Source organism: Alosa sapidissima, chromosome 2 (assembly GCF_018492685.1).
Source record: "Alosa sapidissima isolate fAloSap1 chromosome 2, fAloSap1.pri, whole genome shotgun sequence".
In the NCBI taxonomy this organism is placed as follows: domain Eukaryota; kingdom Metazoa; phylum Chordata; class Actinopteri; order Clupeiformes; family Clupeidae; genus Alosa; species Alosa sapidissima.
The window spans coordinates 13,035,162-13,053,417 of NC_055958.1; the positions used below are offsets into that span (position 1 = coordinate 13,035,162).

General features: G+C 40.7%; 1 protein-coding gene and 2 long non-coding RNA genes across 3 annotated transcripts in view; 2 read left to right on the forward strand and 1 right to left on the reverse strand.

The window, feature by feature from the left end:
- The window catches only part of LOC121695748, an 11,248-nt gene extending 4,715 nt beyond the window's left edge, over nucleotides 1-6,533 (reverse strand). The window contains exon 1 of the long non-coding RNA XR_006026151.1: nucleotides 6,459-6,533. This is a non-coding gene — a long non-coding RNA (uncharacterized LOC121695748). The remainder of the gene's footprint in view (nucleotides 1-6,458) is intronic.
- LOC121695722 (zinc-binding protein A33-like) lies at nucleotides 4,874-9,035 on the forward strand. Its single transcript, XM_042076814.1, is given in 7 exon segments — nucleotides 4,874-5,252; nucleotides 5,254-5,506; nucleotides 5,726-5,823; nucleotides 5,916-6,144; nucleotides 6,461-6,483; nucleotides 6,569-6,687; nucleotides 8,378-9,035. Coding segments are annotated over 7 exon segments (1,407 nt in total). The 5' UTR covers nucleotides 4,874-5,118; the 3' UTR covers nucleotides 8,929-9,035.
- A 5,144-nt stretch (nucleotides 9,036-14,179) lies between these two features.
- On the forward strand, nucleotides 14,180-18,212 carry LOC121695774. The gene is made up of 4 exons (XR_006026161.1): nucleotides 14,180-14,241; nucleotides 14,674-14,764; nucleotides 15,965-16,234; nucleotides 18,138-18,212. It is a non-coding gene; the product is annotated as an uncharacterized LOC121695774 (long non-coding RNA).
- The last annotated feature ends 44 nt before the right edge of the window (nucleotides 18,213-18,256 follow it).

The window sequence follows — 18,256 nt, forward strand, 5'->3', positions numbered from 1 at the left end:
AAATAAGCCAATTAGCTGCAATATTACTGGTGGACACAACTGTAAATTATCTGGGGATTGGCAGTTTCCAATCAGCAAATCCACATGGACAACAGAATTGGTGACCGTCAGTAAGGTGGAACCTAGTGATGGGGACGAGACCGCCTATGCCGAGTCCGAGTCAAGACCGAGTCTTTGAAGGGTCGAGACCGAGTCCTTTAGGAGTCGAGACCGAGTCGAGACCAAGACCATAAAAAAAATTCAGTTTTAATATTCAGAATTTAATATCACCCCAGTTAATAATCAACAGTTAGGCCTACAGACAAAGCTAGATTGGGAATTGTTTAGAGGAGCAGTCTTAACGTCTTAATATGGACTATGCTGACCTACAGACACTCACCGGCAGCAGAGCCATAGAGATAAATAAACGGCTCTGACGGCAGTATCTTTGCCTTTGCACCATGGGATGTCATTTTCAAATAATGCCGGTCAACATTGCATTTTATTATTAATGTTGTTATGTGTTGTCTGTTTTTTTATATGAACATAAAAAATGCGTTGGTCTCGAGGACTCTGTCTGAAATTACGAGTCCTTCTCCTCCCACTGTGGTCCGAGGCCGAGTCAAGACCGAGTCTTTGAAGGAACGAGTCCGAGACGAGACCGAGAAAGCAGAAATTGGTCTCGAGACCGGACTCGAGTCCGAGACCGGACTCGGGTACTACATCACTAGTGGAACCTAATTGGCTTGTTTGTGTAAATGTGTCAGCATGTGAGCATTTCATCATTATGACCGCCGCGCAGTAGCTTCACCAACTAGTTGACTAGTCGATTATTACAACCACAACCGAGAAATTTGTCTGGCTATTCCAGCCACCAGTACGCCTACTCCAAGCGAGCGCTTTTTTCCCTGGCATTGAAGCTGTAACACAGTCACCCGACAGCGGTCAAGTCTCCATCTCTGCCACATCGATGTGTTTTTTTATCGTGAACCAAAAACATGGCAGAGTGGACTTCAATGACAGTGATGAGTAGGCCTAATGCAGGTATGCTATAGGCTAATGTTTACTAATGGTCACACTGTTTTGATTGTTGTAAGTTGCCACTGCTGATTATGGTAATTCCAGTTTAATTCTTTAGCTGAAGACACAATGCAAAATGTGTGCTGAATTCATGTTTGTGAAGGTGTCAATGGTTATGTTTACTTCCATGGTCAAGGCAACCTAGCTGCCAGCTGACACCCGTGTTGTACCCCTGGGACAGCTGTGGCCTACTGGTTAGGGCTTCGGACTTGTAACCGGAGGGTTGCCGGTTCAAACCCCGACAAGTAGGAATGGCTCAAGTGCCCTTGAACAAGGCACCTAACCCCTCACTGCTCCCCGAGGGCCACTGTAGCAGGCAGCTCACTGTGCCGGGATTAGCGTGTGCTTCACCTCACTGTGTGCTGAATGTGTTTCACTAATTTACAGATTGGAGTAAATGCAGAGACCAAATTTCCCTCACGGGATCAAAAGAGTATATATACTTATACTTACTGTAGGCTGCTGTAGCTTTTTTGCCATTTTTATATTAACCTGTGTGGATAGAATAACATGAATTTTCGTACTGTTATGTTACAAAAATACAGTTTTAAGTATTGACTCAAACTCCCTCTGCATTTTCCTTAACTTCCTCAACTAACGCATCAACTTAATAAACAATAAATTAACGACTAGTCGACGACTATTATGAACAACTGGTCGACCTCTGAAAATCACATGAAAGCCGTCATGAAAGCCCTACCGCGCTGCAAAGCGGCGGTCATATAGGTTTAGTCAGAGTTTATTTTGTTCTGTTTTTTTTTTTGCATCAAGGATTCGGGACACTGAAAGACTCTTGAAAGAAACTTGGTGGGCATGTAGCCCCACAAGAATAACATGGAACCATTGTTTTTCGTTTTCCGCCGGATGGGACCCCCTGGGACACAGTTTTCTGTGAATATCTCAAGAACCGTAGGGCCTAGGATGACCAAATTTGGAGGTGTAGGATCATTATGACACCCTCTAAATGCATGCCATGTTTTGTGGAATTCCGTTCATGGGGGGCCATACAATAAATAAATGTATGTGTACATTTAGTGACTACACCAACTGGCCTGTAGATGGCCGTACAGTTTTCTGTAAATATCTCGAGAACCGTAGGGCCTAGGATGACCAGTTTTGTATGTTGGACTCCAGGGGCCATGTCAACCCATCCCATATCCACTCATTTGATGTATAGCGCCACCTAGTCAAAAATGAAAAAGTAAAAACGAGGCATTGTAATCACAGGTATCTTTGACTGACAAGTTCAAAACTGCACGGAATTTAAAGCTGCAGTTGGCAAGTCTGAGGGGACTTAGCCAAAATGTTGAATGTTTACAACTCTCATGCCCCTCCCCCACTACCACCGAGCACCCTCTCATCAAGTTTGTGCTCGTCAGTGCGCACCAGGGGGGCACACACACAGCCAGGATGCTTGCAAGGAAAAAATGAGTTTTCTTTAGTTTATAGAGCGTTCAGTCTTTATTCCAGTAAAACACACTCCTGATGGTGCTACACTGAAGACTGAACACAAGCTTCTCAAACTTTGACACATTAAACGTAAATAAATGAGGCTTCTAATGCCTAACACACCAAACACACACCCTATGCACTTCCCTTTCCCACCTTCGCCTACCTCCTCCAAAGACTTTGTAATGAGGAGACACAGCACTCAAAAAATCCTCCATAGAAATGCATTGGGTTAGTTTGTAACGCCAGTATGGCAGTTGTCTGCACATATCCTGCCCCTTCTGCAGCAAAAAAGTTGACATGTGAATACATTGTGCCAATCATGTGGTGTGTTGTGAATCCATCATGTCAATCGTGTTGTGATCTCGCCACTGGAGCAAGGTTGGTGTCGTGATGCCTTGCACACATGGATTTCTGCCGAAATAGATGCCCAACAAGTGCCCAAAAAGCATTACAATATGGCCGCTGAGTGGTCGCCTGAAAGGACTTTGCCTCCTCCTCTTCCTTTTTCTCCTATACTTTGACTTTGACTACTTATAATATCTGCTCTCTTATCCTCTAGTAAGAGTGTTGCCTGATGCAGTGGTGTTTCCTAGATAGATAGATAGATAGATAGATAGATACTTTATTGATCACCAGGGGAAATTCAAGGTCTCAGTAGCATACAGACAACACACACACACACATTCACTAACAGCAGAAAAAGTAATTAAAAGAATATAATATAAAAAAACACAACTAAGCAATAAGGACAGTAGAAGATAAAGAATATACTAAAATACAAATTATACTAACTAACACTTAATCTAAATCAATTCTAAAAACAGTATCCACATAGTGGGTGATTAATCAATCAAGAGGCGCTTGCAATGACTGAGGCAGGGACTGAGCCTGTGATTCTCTGCATAGTAAGGTAAGGTAAGGTGCTCTGTGTGAGTGAGTGTCATGGTGATAGTGCAAATGAGTAAGTCCAACAGTGCAAGAATAACGTCTATATATCTATATATATATAATTATATTAAGAAAAGGTATAAGTGTGGCCACAGTTCGGCTGTGGTATGGAGGGAGGGGTTATGCATATGTGCTAATATAGCACGCAAACAGTGAGGCAGAAAGACAGTGGTAAAAAGTGGCTAGTAGACAGACAGTATCCAAACATGGAGGGGGTGAAGAGGCAGACAGACTATGCAGAGAAGTCTATCTCTCCTCTTCCCTTAAGTGAAGCATTGAACAGTTTAATGGCCCTGGGGACAAATGACTTCCTCAGTCTGTCTGTTGTGCAAGGCAGTGAGCGAAGTCTCCAGCTGATAAAGCTCTTGTTATGTTCTCTTCATAACAATAGTGCTGTAGAGTGGATGACACTCATTGTCCAAGATGTTGATCAGTTTGTTCAGGGTCCTTTTGTCAGATATTGAAGTGGTGCACTCCAGTTCAGCTCCCACTACAGAGCCAGCTTTCCCCTACCAGCCTGTCAATTCACAGAGATAAGGTCTCCTCTGTATTCTAGCTTGAATCATGTTATGTTCTGTAGCTTGAGTGTTGTTCATTGTTCTGTAAGTAGTTCTGGATAAAAGTGTCTGCTAACTGAATCAATGTAAATGTTTTGCCATCAGGTAACAATGCTAATAAAGTTTCGGTGGCCACCTGCCTGTGATGGTTCTGCCCACACCTCCTCCCGTTGCCCCATTGTATGACTGATGACCGTCGTTTGGCCTTTTTTGTCTCCAGGTGAGAGCCTGACGCCAGGGCAGGAACGTTTATCTATATGTGTTAATATCAAAACACCATGTGGCAGACAAGTCATGTCAAGTTTATGTATAAAGCACTTTAAAAACAACACCAGCTGACCAAAGTGCTGTGGTAGGCTACAATTGGAAGTTCAGACACCTGATAGGCAGATAATGATGAGGCATCAAACATGAGTGAAGACGCTACAAATAACAGAACACACACACAGTGTGCAGTAAAATGCAGTAAACCAACATCAGTGACAGCAGTAGGACCTGCAGTGATATAATACAAACGGATTCAAATTAAAATAAATGAAAAAAATTGCATCACTCTGATCGATTTTGTAAGGCACGTTTAAAGATTGTGAATGTCCATTGATCTGAATGTAGTCTAATCATTTTCAATGTTCATTTGTTCTGGATGTAATCTTTGAGTAAACTACTTTACTTTACACATGCATAAGACTACACTAACCAATCAGAATCATTCTGTCACTTCAAGACTCCTCCCTCTGATTTTTGTGAGAGCACAGGTGAACGGCAGCTGAAGCAGGGCTGTTCACTTTCCTGTTGGCAGCCAAACCACAGTTGTTCCTAAAAACTTTAACGAGGCCTCTGGTTGAAGTAACTGTGGCTGAATCTGACACTTAATTAGAAGTACCTGTGCTCACACAGGAACAGGGCTGTTCACATCCTACTTCGGCTGCCGTGATAAAGGCCTTATATGACCAATCCACCCCTCAGACTGAAGATCTGAAAGACTGAAGGAAGAATTTTGCAGAAGGACTCAGGACTCTACTTTTCATCAGGACTCGGACTCTACTTTCCATCAGGACATCATTGTTAGGGGTCATCACATATTTTACAGTGAGCTTAGAAAATGGCCTCCATGCGTTGTTTCACAGAGGAGGATTTTTCTTGTCCTGTGTGCCGTGCCATCTTCAAGGATCCTGTCATCATGAAGTGTAGTCACAGTGTGTGTAAAGTCTGTCTGCAGCAGTTTTGGGAAATTAAATATATGTAGGAAAAGATTCACAAATTCAAACCCGCAACTTAACTTGGACCTAAAGAACTTGTGTGAGACCTACTTACAGCAGAGAAGTCACAGAGCTTCAGCAGGGTCTGAGGTGCTCTGCAGTCTGCACAGTGAGAGACTCAAGCTCTTCTGTCTGGGGGATAAACAGCCTGTGTGTTTGGTGTGTAGAGACTCAAGGGAACATAAGAATCACAACTTTAGTCCTGTTGTTGAGGTTACACGTGATTATAAGGTAAGATGAGTTCCATGGTTTTATTTTATTATGTTATTTAATCTCATGATATTGGGGTTCATTCATAAAACGTCATACTAAGCCTTTGAGACTTAACCATAACTGCTCTAAATAGAAAGCTGATTTTGTACTTTTTTCCTTCCATCGTGACAATGTACTGACTTTGAATGCATGTTTGTTTGTGTTGTTGCAGCATAACTTGTGTATTTCATGTTTCAGGAGCAACTGAGGACACAGCTGGCCAAGCTGAAAGAAAAGATGAAGAAGCATAAAGAAACTAAACTAATCAGTGATGAAACAGCAAAACACATTAAGGTAAAGAGATGACTCACAGAGGATATGCTAGTGCCATTTTGTATGTAAAATATTGTATATGCATGATTTTGACATTTTGTGCTATGTAAGACACACAGGCCCTAAACACAGAGAAGCAGATCAAGAAGGAGTTTAAGAAGCTTCACCAGTTTCTACGAGATGAAGAGGCAGCCAGGATAGCTGCACTGAGGGAGGAAGAGGAGCAGAAGAGTCAGATGATGAAGGAGAAGATTGAGAAGATGTACAGGGAGGTCTCATCTCTCTCAATCACAATCACAGACATGGAGGAGCAGATAAATGCTGATGACCTCACATTCTTGCAGGTAAGAACCCTCCCCTCACATCTCACACACACATACACACACACAGACACTCACACTCACACACACATACACACACAGACACTCACACACACACACACACACGCGCACACACACACACACACACAGCTGCACATTGTTCATGTTTAATCAGTTGGTCTATGGTCATGTAGTGTTGGTGATTTCCATTGAGTGTGGCATTAGTGTGGTGATCCTGTGTGTGTGTGTGTGTGTGTGTGTGTGTGAGAGCATGTGCATGTGTCGTCATCATAACGGCAGAAAAAAAAAAACACATTCCGTTTCTTTTGCTGTTTCACAGAACTACAAGAGCACAGTTGAAAGGTGAGTGATCTGCCTCCTGTCTCTATCTTCTCTGTGGTTCTGAACCCAAATCCACAGCAGCACTGACTCCTGAATGTTATTCCAGAGCCCAGTGCACACTGCAGGATCCAGAGAGGGTTTCAGGAGTTCTGATCAATGTGGCAAAGCACCTGGGCAACCTGAAGTTCAGAGTCTGGGAGAAGATGCAGGAAACTGTTCATTACAGTAAGTACATTAGAGAGAGAGAGAGAGAGAGAGAGAGAGAGAGAGAGAGAGAGAGAGAGGCTATTTACTTTAGAGGCCCAATATTGTTGAATATAGTGAAAATGCTCACACACACACCGAAACTCAAGCACACACTGCTGTGACTCTGACTAGTGTTCTGTGCAGTTATGTCAATAGAGATTAATTATGTACTATATATATATATATATATATCAAATATATTGCACAGGTTTATGGGCAGATTATGGAATATATAGAAATATAATGTGTAGTATTGGATGTTAGCAGTGCAAGGGCATTGATGAAACAGTGCAAAAGTAAACAAGTAACAGCTAAAGTGCAAATACTAGACAGGAGGTGTAGTTTTGTTACAGCCTCTGGAATGAAGCTGTACCTGGGCCTGCTGGTGCAGGAGCGCAGGCTCCTCTGCCACCTGCCAGATGGGAGTAGAAAAGACCATGTTTGGATGGGTGGAATCCTTGACAATGGATTTGGCTTTGTTTGTACAGCTTTTATGATCTGGGTTGTGGATGGAGGGAGTTGGGAGCCAATAGTGGGCAGATTTCACTACTTTTTGCAGTGCCTTGCGATCGGCAGCGTTGCAGTTGCCGTACCATACAGAGATGCAGTTAGTGAGTATGCTCTCAATGGTACAACTGTAGAAGTCTGTTAGAAACCTAGGACGTGGGTGTGCTTTCTTAAGGGTTCGTAGAAAGTGAAGGCGCTGATGTGCCTTCTTTACCAGACTGGAGGAGTTGAGAGACCAAGAAAGATTTTCTGTGATGTGGACCCCAAGGAACTTAAAGCTAGACACACGAGGGGGTATGTGCCTTGTTCTTGGTTCTCCTGAAGTCCACATTGATCTTCTGAGTGTTGAATGCCAGGTTATTGTTGCACACAGTGGCGCACTTTGTCAACAGGCAAGGCAGGCAACTGCCCCGAGCCGCTAGGGGGCCCACGACCGGGTCTCAGTGCATTTGCCGGTGGATCAAGCAAGAATTTCGTCCATAGAGATTGAATGATGTATTTTGCGTGCTCCTGTCCTGTTGTACAAACAATACATCTGTACATATGCAGGCCCTATGCTATGGCCTTATAAACAGCGGATCTGTGTTCAAAAGAGTTCAAAGAATCCGCACATATTTAGGCTACTGTGGTAAACGTCAATCGAGGGTGCAGTGATGATGGATTAACATTGGAGTTTGGCATTTAGCCTACTCAATGAAGTTATAGTAGGCTAATGTTAATTGGCAGAAAGATTGAACATGGTTTGCTACATCTATATGACAGTAAACTTCAGCTAGCTAGCGACAGTTACAACTAGTTAAGCAAGGAGATGGTTAACGTTATGTTTGTATTAGGGCTGTCAGCCATAACATGTTAATCGCGATGCAGTAAGGACCAACAAGCATACGCATACATTTTTTAGAACCCGATTGACGCAAAGTGCGTCAAAAAACACACCCTTTTTAGTTGTTATAAAGGCGGTGCATATAGAGCACATGCTCCAGCAACAAAAAATACACACAAGTACAAATAATACACACACACAAATGTGCTCACACACACACAAATGATTTAGTCATTGGAATGAAGTGGTTATGTGCATTAAGAGTTGAGGGCTGTCTGTGTGTGTGTGTCTGTGTGTGTATGTGTGTTCTCTTCTCACTGTTCTCATTTCTCTCTGCAGCTCCTGTAACTCTGGATCCCAACACTGCAGACCCACAACTCATCCTGTCTGAGGATCTGACCAGTGTGAGATGTGGTGATGAGGAACAGCAGCTTCCTGATAACCCAGAGCGGTTTGATGTGTATCCCACTGTCCTGGGCTCTGAGGGCTTTAACTCAGGGACTCACTGCTGGGATGTGGAGGTTGGAGAGAACACACAGTGGTGGGTGGGTGTGAAGACAGAGTCGGCCCCGAGGAAGGGAGAATATTTCGGCCCTGTGAGTGGAGAGTTACATCTGGAGTATTGTGATGGTGAATATACAGGACAAGCTCCATCACAGCCTCATCATTTCCTCACAGTGAAGCTGAAACTCCAGAGGATCAGATTGCAGCTGGACTGGGACAGAGGAGAGCTGTCATTCTCTGACCCTGATAGTAACACACACCTACACACTCTCAGACACACTTTCACTGAGAGAGTGTTTCCATACATTAACACTGGTGAATTTCCAATGAGGATCTTACCCATGAAGATCTCAGTCAGTAAGAGTAGAGCAGCCCATATACTATAGAGCTGATAGTGTCTCTGTGTGGACCAGAACTGATCAGCATGAGGAGATGAGAATCAGTTAGAGGAGAGAAAACACCAGCATCACTTAATGGATGTCACTGTATAAAATATGTTCCATTGTTTCCATTGAGACACTATGGTACAGTAAAGTCATTTAACTCAGTGCTGTTTCAAATCAATGTACCTAATCATAGAGATCATTCAAATGTGTTTTATGTTACTAATAATGAAATCATATTGTGAACATGCAGTAGTTGAGAGTATGTGATCAATGCCCAAAGGTCAAGGTGATGTATTTTTAACTCCTGTTATTATATCCGTGCACCAGGAGGCCCTCCCTCTGCATCTACAGTAAAAATGAGTGAAAATATGACTTTACCCAGTGAACAATTAATGCTAAAATCAATGTGTTCTTCAATATGCTGTTATTCATGTTCCAGTGCCTTACACAGGCCTCACTAATTGTGTTCAGGATCATGTATGAGGCAGAACTAACTAATACTGAGCAGCCATGAGCCTGTTATGGGACCACACAAACATTAGTAAGGGAACACACACAAATGTCTAACACACACACACATTGGGCTCTATCTTGCGTCCTAGCGCAATTGGCTTTGTATACTCGCGCTTTTGTCTTTCCTATTTTGCAGTCAGCGCATATTGGAATTTTCCCTCCACAGGTACGTGCCTGTAAATTAGGGAATTCGATTGCGCCCACGGGGGCGCTTCAGCGAAAAGACGGGGCGTGTTCCGGCGCAAACGTTCACTGTTGATATTTTGCAGTTTCAGAAAACAATTCCGCCACAGACCAGGAACTCCCTGGTCTAAAGTATGTGGCGCAAATTCAGATGCTATTTTAAGGGCGCATGCATGACCACAGGCCTGCATGAATGAATGCGTTGCACACCAATCTACAGACACCCCCGTGCACGGACGGAAACATTCAAAGCCATGATCATATTTGTCCATTTCCCGGTTTTGTTCGTGCATTGGTGACCTAACAATTTAGTAGCCTATATAGTACAACATCTACATGCAATATCTTTACAACAACAACGCCTAATCACGACCTATTCATTTGGACAACTTTATACAGCCCTATAAAGGCTAAAGTTACCTTTAATTTTGTTCCAATTTACCGTTCTGTATGGCTTTAAACATCGCGTGCGCTTTAACATCAGCCTAAGCATTATTCCAGCTGCACTAAGGTTTTAAGCACCATAATTTTGCCTACCTTGTTGTAGCCCATCTGAAATATCTCCAAGCTTTGCTATGTTCCCTCCATCCTTTCGTTATTTTCAAAAAACGTTTTTTATATCCATGAGGGCCTTGAAGTCTTGAGTTAGTGAATTAGCTTAAATCAGCTTTTTATGTGCTGTTAACCAGCAACCATAGATAGTACAAGAAAGCAGCAAGTATGGCTACAATAGGACAAATAATAAATCTATCTATCTATCTATCTATCTATCTATTATTTTAGAAGATTTTGGTTTGATTTTGGTTTGAACACCTTTCTACGAAAATCAAGCTTGGGATAAAGTAATTATACACTACTCACCCTGGGGCTCATATAGGGTTTTTCCTCTAGACCCTGCAAGTGGCAATAAAGACAATTTAGACCACCATGGCGTAAAGTATATAAGCATGCTTAAAATGCAACAAGTACAAAAAATCATATACAGACACAAACACAATCATACACATTTTATGTCTGTTGGACAATTCAATCATCCACACTCATCCCTCTCCTCCCAAGGGACATATGCATCTCTTTGCATTCAACGTAGTTTTCAACAACAACAATAACAAACAGCAATAAAGCTTTTCTACATATGGGTGTAGAATTTTTGATAACATATGGCTCCTTTTATCCTAAAGAATGTCAAATACATACCGACTGGCTCATCAAAACAGGAAAGGCTATCCAGACCAAGTCCATGTAGATCCTTCACAGTTGAAAATGAAGAGGCCTTATCTGAAAAAGATCAATAGAAACCTTACTCTAAATCCCCATCCAAGAACAATTACTATGCGTTCTCCTTTTCTTCAGTAGCAAATACACTGCCGTGAATCAGAAATATATTGGTGTCCTAATATAATGTTTACTCATAACAGCTGGCAATAGTGATTGCATGCAGATAAGTAACCGTGCAGCAAGATTGTGTCAGCTTAATGTTACAGTTTGTGTTAGGAAACAGTAGGTGAGTGGCGTGGGTCAGCATAGGAGACGGTAGACGAGTTGTGCTGGACAGTAGGCAAGAGGCAAAAGATAGTAGGCAAGTGGCACAGGACAGTAAAGGAGACAGTAGGAGAGTGGCATGGAATAATAGGAAACAGACACGTCGCCAACAACAGTGCGAGTGGCCTACTGTAATTACTGCTATTATTATCATTATTATGTATTATTATCAATTTGTTTTGTTATAGGCTAGACACACATTCCATATTCACTGTATAGGCTATTTCTGTCACTGTACACATGTCATCTGGAAAACTTGCCTATTTATCTAACTGTTGTACATAATTAATCTTGATCGTCTACATAACTGCTTCTTTGCACTTCTGGTTGGATGTCAACTGCATTTCATTGGCTCTGTACCTGTAGCCTACTCTTTTAAATTACAATAAAGTTGAATCTAATCTAAATCTAGCCTAATCTAATCTCTAATATTGGGCTACACACATTGCAATTCTCTATTGAATTAAACCCCTCTCTTAATCAGGTTAAAGAAATACAAAATTATATTATAATAGAAGTGAATATCTAACATCTGAGAACTGCTGTATCAGAATACAATTGTTTTATAGCTGATATGTGGCCTAAAACAATGCGCGTTTTCGCAACGAAATCTATTCACGTTCATCATGATTATCGATTATACATGCCTGGCTGATAGCTGTAGCCCACACTAACAATATTAGGCTACAATGTTAATTTACACAGACAACAGCTGTTTTACAGATTAATGTAACATTACATCATGCACGTTAGCTAAATTATAAATTGTGCAAGCCTACTCTGAATTCACAGTATTGCCCATGCATAACATTTTGTTATTTTTCAGACTCATCTTAAAATGGAATCAGTCTACACACAATACTCCAACACTCCACAAAAAAGCAAGTTTTTGGAGTGTTTCGTACATTTACAAAAATAAAAGACTAAAAATACAACTTGATTGGAGTCTACCTGTGCCTAAATTAATTCACTGGAATTTATTAGGAGAGGCACACATCCCTTTATATAAGGTCTCACACTTGATGGTGTATGTCAGAGTGAAAACCAAGCCACGAGGTGAAGAGAATGGTCCGTAGACCTGCAAGACAGGGTTGTGTGAAGACACAGATACACAGACACAAAGGATACAAGAACATTTCTACAGCATTATAAGTGCCCAAGAGCACAGTAGCCTCCATTATTCTCAAATGGAAAAAGTTTGGAACAACCAACAGTCTTCCTAAATCTGGCCACTCAGCCAAACTGAGTAATCCAAGACAGGTGGCCTTGGTCAGACAGGTAACCAAGGACCCAATGGTCACTATGAGTGACATCAAGAGTTCCTTTGAGAGGATGAGAGAAGCGTAAAGAAGGACAAACATCAGTGCAGCTCAGTGCCTGGTTTCTTCCACACACACCGTTGGGAATTGTGGCCAAATAGTTCAGTCTTCGTTTCATCAGACCAGATGATTTTACTTCTCATGGTCTGAGTCGTTAAGGTGTTTTTTTGGAAACTCCCGGCAAAAAATGGCTTCCATCTATCACTCTACCATAAAGGCCTAATTGGTAGAGTGATGCACTGATGTTTGTCCTTCTTTACGCTATTTGACAAAATGGCATCAATGGCCAGTCTATCAGGTGCAGACAGAACAGATACCAGAGCTGTTGACTAACTGTGCTCTCCTTGCAGGAGACCCACACCTTCTCACGGCAGACGGCTGCGCTTCGTCTCATTTGAACACGGTGGAAGACACAAACTGCTGGGCCGGATGGTACGGGGTTAGAGTGACAGGAAGTACTGTCAGAGTGGAACTCTAAACACTAGAGAACAGGAATATGGAGGGTGACGATGACAATATTATATATATAAATATATATATGGAATTGAAATGAAACTGTAACTGTTTTTGTAATTGTAATTGTTACAGTGACTATAATTATGAAATATATTATTAGGTAAGCATAGCAGGCATTCAGCTGCTCTAGGCAACAACCTTCCACTCAGTGTGAGTAGCCATAAATATGTGTTTGCTGTATGGGTCTGATGGTGGTATATAATTGCCAAAGAATCATTTAAATGTTTTCTAAACCATTTTCAAGCCATTTATAATATCAACATATGTTTTTTTATTGTAAAGTGTTGACATTGAAAATAAAGTGACCCTGTTTTTACGTTGTTTCTTTTTTCGACATGTTTGAATTTAATATACCATTTGGCACCTCCATCTACAGTATGCAATTATTTAAGCATGGCTGCATTTGACATTTTTTACAGATCAAAATTACATAGACCTAACAGTAGGCCTATCAACTGTTTTGAGTTAAGGCTATATGTTTAGCCTAATTGAATAACTTGAAGAGAAGACAAACACCATTTTGTGGAATGATGCATGGTCATATGAAATTTGCACCGTGTGATTTCAAAAACAGTCTCTGGTATAGCCTAAGTGACATCACACTCTGCCACTCTGTCTGTAACTGCATACTTTTCGTATGTGGCATTCTGAAAACATTTTTTTGGAATTGACTTTTGTTTAGTCAAAGTCCAAAGACAGTTCAAAGTAAGCTATTTGAAGTGTCAGTTTATGAACACATAATTTTTACGCCGTTTTGAATAGCCACTGTACAGGCCTATCCATACGGGATGGCATGTTGTTGTAAAATCAATTTAACAACATATGCAAATAACACACACACACACACACACATACATGTTCCTGTCATTAATAGATAGATGGAAGGACATTTATTTGAACTGTGCTGTAAATTAAATCGATACAATAGAAGCATTAAATATAATGGTTAAATTGCATTAATTGAAAAATGTAACTTTTGCTTATCTCATCACATCTGTATGAGGATCACAATGTGGGTTGCAACTGGAAATGTGAATTATAATGGCCTTTTGATTTGATTTGTGCAGTCATCTGACGATGCTCAGATGAAGTTTACAACAGTGTGGGAGGGAGTGATATCGCAGCAGATAAGGCTAGAAGGCTAAAGATTAATCTGTTTTTACTACTCAGACTTGAGTCTGTGGTTTGTGGGCCATTCTATGAGTGGTTATTTTTTATTTGTGTTCCTTGTGATCGACTGGTATGTAAAGTAAGCTTTTTGAGTGTTCTACATTAACTTTATCGTCATATCTTAGGACTTATGTTGAAGACATACTGATGATTTGTTTGTCATTACTTTACTTTGACCAACTCTGTAGTTGACTTTATTCAGAGGCCATAATGGCACATCAACGTGTATGTGATTCAAATGTACCAAGTATTTAATTCATGCTTTTACAATATTCCAAAGGAAGTATTAATTCAGTCAGTTCAGTCAAAAAAATGATTATCTTAGATTAGATTCAACTTTATTGTCATTGTGTAGAGTACATGTACAAAGACAACAGAATCATAATCTATAGACTGAACATTATATAATCTTTTATACATTATTCAAATAATTCCACCAAAAACTGGTTGGTTTAGAAAGTGTAGTCTTTGCCAGCGTCTGAGTAGAATTTTGTTCCTCCAGATTGTCATCACCTTTGGACTTATTTCATTTGATGTGAGGGGGAGGGAGTGGAGGAGGTCATGAGTGAAGGACAAGCACAGAAAGTGCAGAGGTAAACGATCCACTTCAACACTATAAGCATGAATGTGTCTGGAAAGTTTTAATTCGGGCTGTTGTGCCTCACATGACATTAACTTTGTGTACCATTTAGTTTCTTACAATGCATCCCATATAGCTATTATTTCTGCCAGCAAGATTTTGAAAAATGTGTGTCCCATGATCCTGATAATGCCTATCATGTTGGCACATGTATATGTCCTGGTCTTATTTGCAGAGGTCAGGCACTGATGCAAGATACTGTACTGTGGCACTGCAATGCTGCAGTATGTTTTAATCCCAGCATCCTAATCCCAGCATCCTATGTGTTTACAGTGCCTATAACAAGTCTTCAGCCCCATGCTAAAGTTGACTAAAAAGAGGAATAAAAAAATCATCTTTTGGAAATGGATCTTAATGCCTTAATTTAAAAAAATGAGGAAAAATCCAACCTTTAAGGACACCAATTTTCTGGTAAAGGGTATGTGATGATGTGGGTTATTTTAATTCCAAAGGCCAAGGGAACTTTACCAGGATGTATAGTACCCTGGATACATGAAATAACTGGCCTTTAAAAATAAAAATCTGCCTGCTTCTATGGGAATTTAACATAGGTTTAACATAGGTGTATGAATTCTTATGCACCCTGTATTTTAACGAAGAACATTCATTTATTTACAATACATTATTCATTCACAAAGAAAATTGGTGTCCTTAAAGGTTGGATTTCCCCCCATTTTTTTTAAATTAAGGCATTAAGATCCATTTCCAAAAGATGATTTTTTATTCCTCTTTTTAGTCAACTTTAGCATGGGGCTGAAGACTTTTTATATGCACTGTATGTGAAGGGCAATGTAAGGCTCTCAGTTAAGTGTTTGAGTCCTGCTGTACTTCACATCATGCTAAGTCCTTAGTACTATAATTGATGTATTACCACTAACTGGTCACTGTGCTATTATTCTGTACTTGTGCTTTCTCCCGGGCTGAATAACCTGCCCCATGCCACCTGTGTGCCACCTTTCTATGTGCCCACACATATAAGGGCTGTACCACAGCAGCGTCGTTATTGAAAATACCTGTCTCTTCATCTGCGGTCAATAAATGGCAAAGAGCCAGTCAGCATTCTGAGAGTAATGTTTTAGTACCCACGGCCACGTCACAATAGTTATTTACACAGACAGACTTCCATTTTTTTGTTTGTTTGTTTGTCTTTCAGTCATTCTGCAGAGCCGGTATGTGACAATGACGGATGTGACGAGAGAGTGGTCACCACCTGTCTCACCTGCAGAACCTTGCACTGCATGTTCCATGCCAGGCAGCACAAAGCAGTAGAAGAAAGTCACAGATTACATGACCTGGCCAATCCACAAAGAAACCAGCAACGGGACCCAGCAGCACAAGATCTGCAAAAACAACCACACCGAGGGGAAAAGGCTGTTTCTGTCAAAAAAGCTCAGCTGGAGGCGCAGTCAAAGACCTCTGACTGGTAAGTGTAGCTGGCATAGCTAAAACTGAGAATGCATTATCAATATGGGATACATCTCTCTCTGTGGACCAGTCTAGAAGAAATATTATGCTCTAAAGGCCATTACACCTCATGACAACACAGTAAATGGGCAATTCCACGGAAAATTGACTTTTTGTCACATCCATAACGCCAGCGAAATGCCTTGGCATTTGTATGATGTGAATGATAACATTCATTTTTTGTGCATTTTTTCTCATGTACATTCTTCAGCCAAAAATAGCAAATGCTCAAATTTCATGTAATGTAATGTAATGTAATGAATGTAATGTCATTCACACCATACCATACCATCACATTTTATTGGCGTTATGGATGTTACAAAAAACGTAATTTTCCATGGAATTGCCCAAATGTATCCCATTTCTCAACTACAAAAGCTTCCAGCTCATTGGTATCTGGGGTATCCCTGTAATCAGTTATCTGTTTTCACTTGAGTCTTTGCCACAAACGTTAGGAGAGGGACTGGTCTGTATTAAGGACTTAGAAGGCAAAATAAATATTCAATAATTAAAAAAAGATAAAGATAAACAATTACAGAGATACAGACGTAACAGTCTTTGGCACAGGCCCCAGTACTTACATTGGTAAAAGCAGGGTCCAGAGGATCAGAGGCATGTTGATCGGGCAAAAGAGAACTAACAGGGAGGGACTGTATCAACTCACAGGGGTGTGTTGATGGACATGTTGGACATGGGAAACGGTGGTGTAATATGGTATACTCAAAGGGAGAACACAGAAATATGTGTTTTTATATTTACATATTTACATATTTTTGTTAAAGCACATGCGTTGTATATGCTTGAAAGTATAGTTCAGTGAAATGTTTGAATTACTATGAAACTCTGCTTGAGGCTGCTCCGCTCAGCGCTGTAAATAAAATAGATCATTTTAATTCAACATTACAGTAAATGTAATAGTTAGATTATATATTTGCTCACTTCTCTAAGTTTGTTGTGGTTCACCAAACAAAATGGCCACCATCAATTCAGCAGTAAATTGACATCTGTGCCAATATCTTGAGATAAAAGGTTCAAAGGTAAAGATTTCAATAATTCTTTGGAGGCATGCTAAATTTTGTGAAAGTCTGTACTTCAGGGCTGCTGCCGCAGACATGTTTCACTACTGCTCGAGCCCCGATGACTGTCCTGTTCCTTCATTTAATAATCCTATATGTTACATCCCATAAGAATATGACCTCATTTCTCCTTAAATGAAACAGTCAAAATGACTACATGATTTTTGCATTTCATGACTAAAAATTGCAGCTATGTACTGCTAAATTTATTATCAGACGCTTTTCTCCAAAACAACGTACATCATATTTTAATCAAGGACCAAACGAAACAGAAGGTAACTCACCCCTCCCTTCAGTGTTCTCAGAGGCGGACTCCTTATCTGCTGTGCTGCCCCTTCCTACCGCATTGCTCTGCGTCTTTGTTGCTGCTTTGTTGCCGGCAAAGATTCTAGAACAGAGCTCTAGAATCTTTGGTTGCCAGTTTCTGCTGGACTGCTGTGCATTGCTGCCATAGCTGCTCTGTTGCCCCCCGGACAGTCTCTTCCATCTCTTCCACCCTGCTTATGCTGCATCTTATTCTTAGTGTGTGCCCCCTTATGAACGGCAATATGATATGATAAAAATGTTAGTCATCATTGTGATAGAAATGTAAGTCATCATGTGTTTCTCCTGCTTATTGGTCGACTCATCCTTGTAATGGTAACCTTAATAGCAAATTATTAACTATCCCGATTATTATATGACTACTTGCAAAAAAATGAGCCAAGAAACTTCACACGATATATCTTTTAAAATGATATTGTTTCTTTGTTTATTTTGTATTCATCTTTGTGTTCATCTTTCAAGGCAGGAGCATTCTAATTTACCGGGCTATTATTCTGCCACAACGGATTCAGCAATTAGCGAAAGCTCATCTAGTATATTATTCATCATTTAGTATATTATTGCTCTAACATTTACAGACC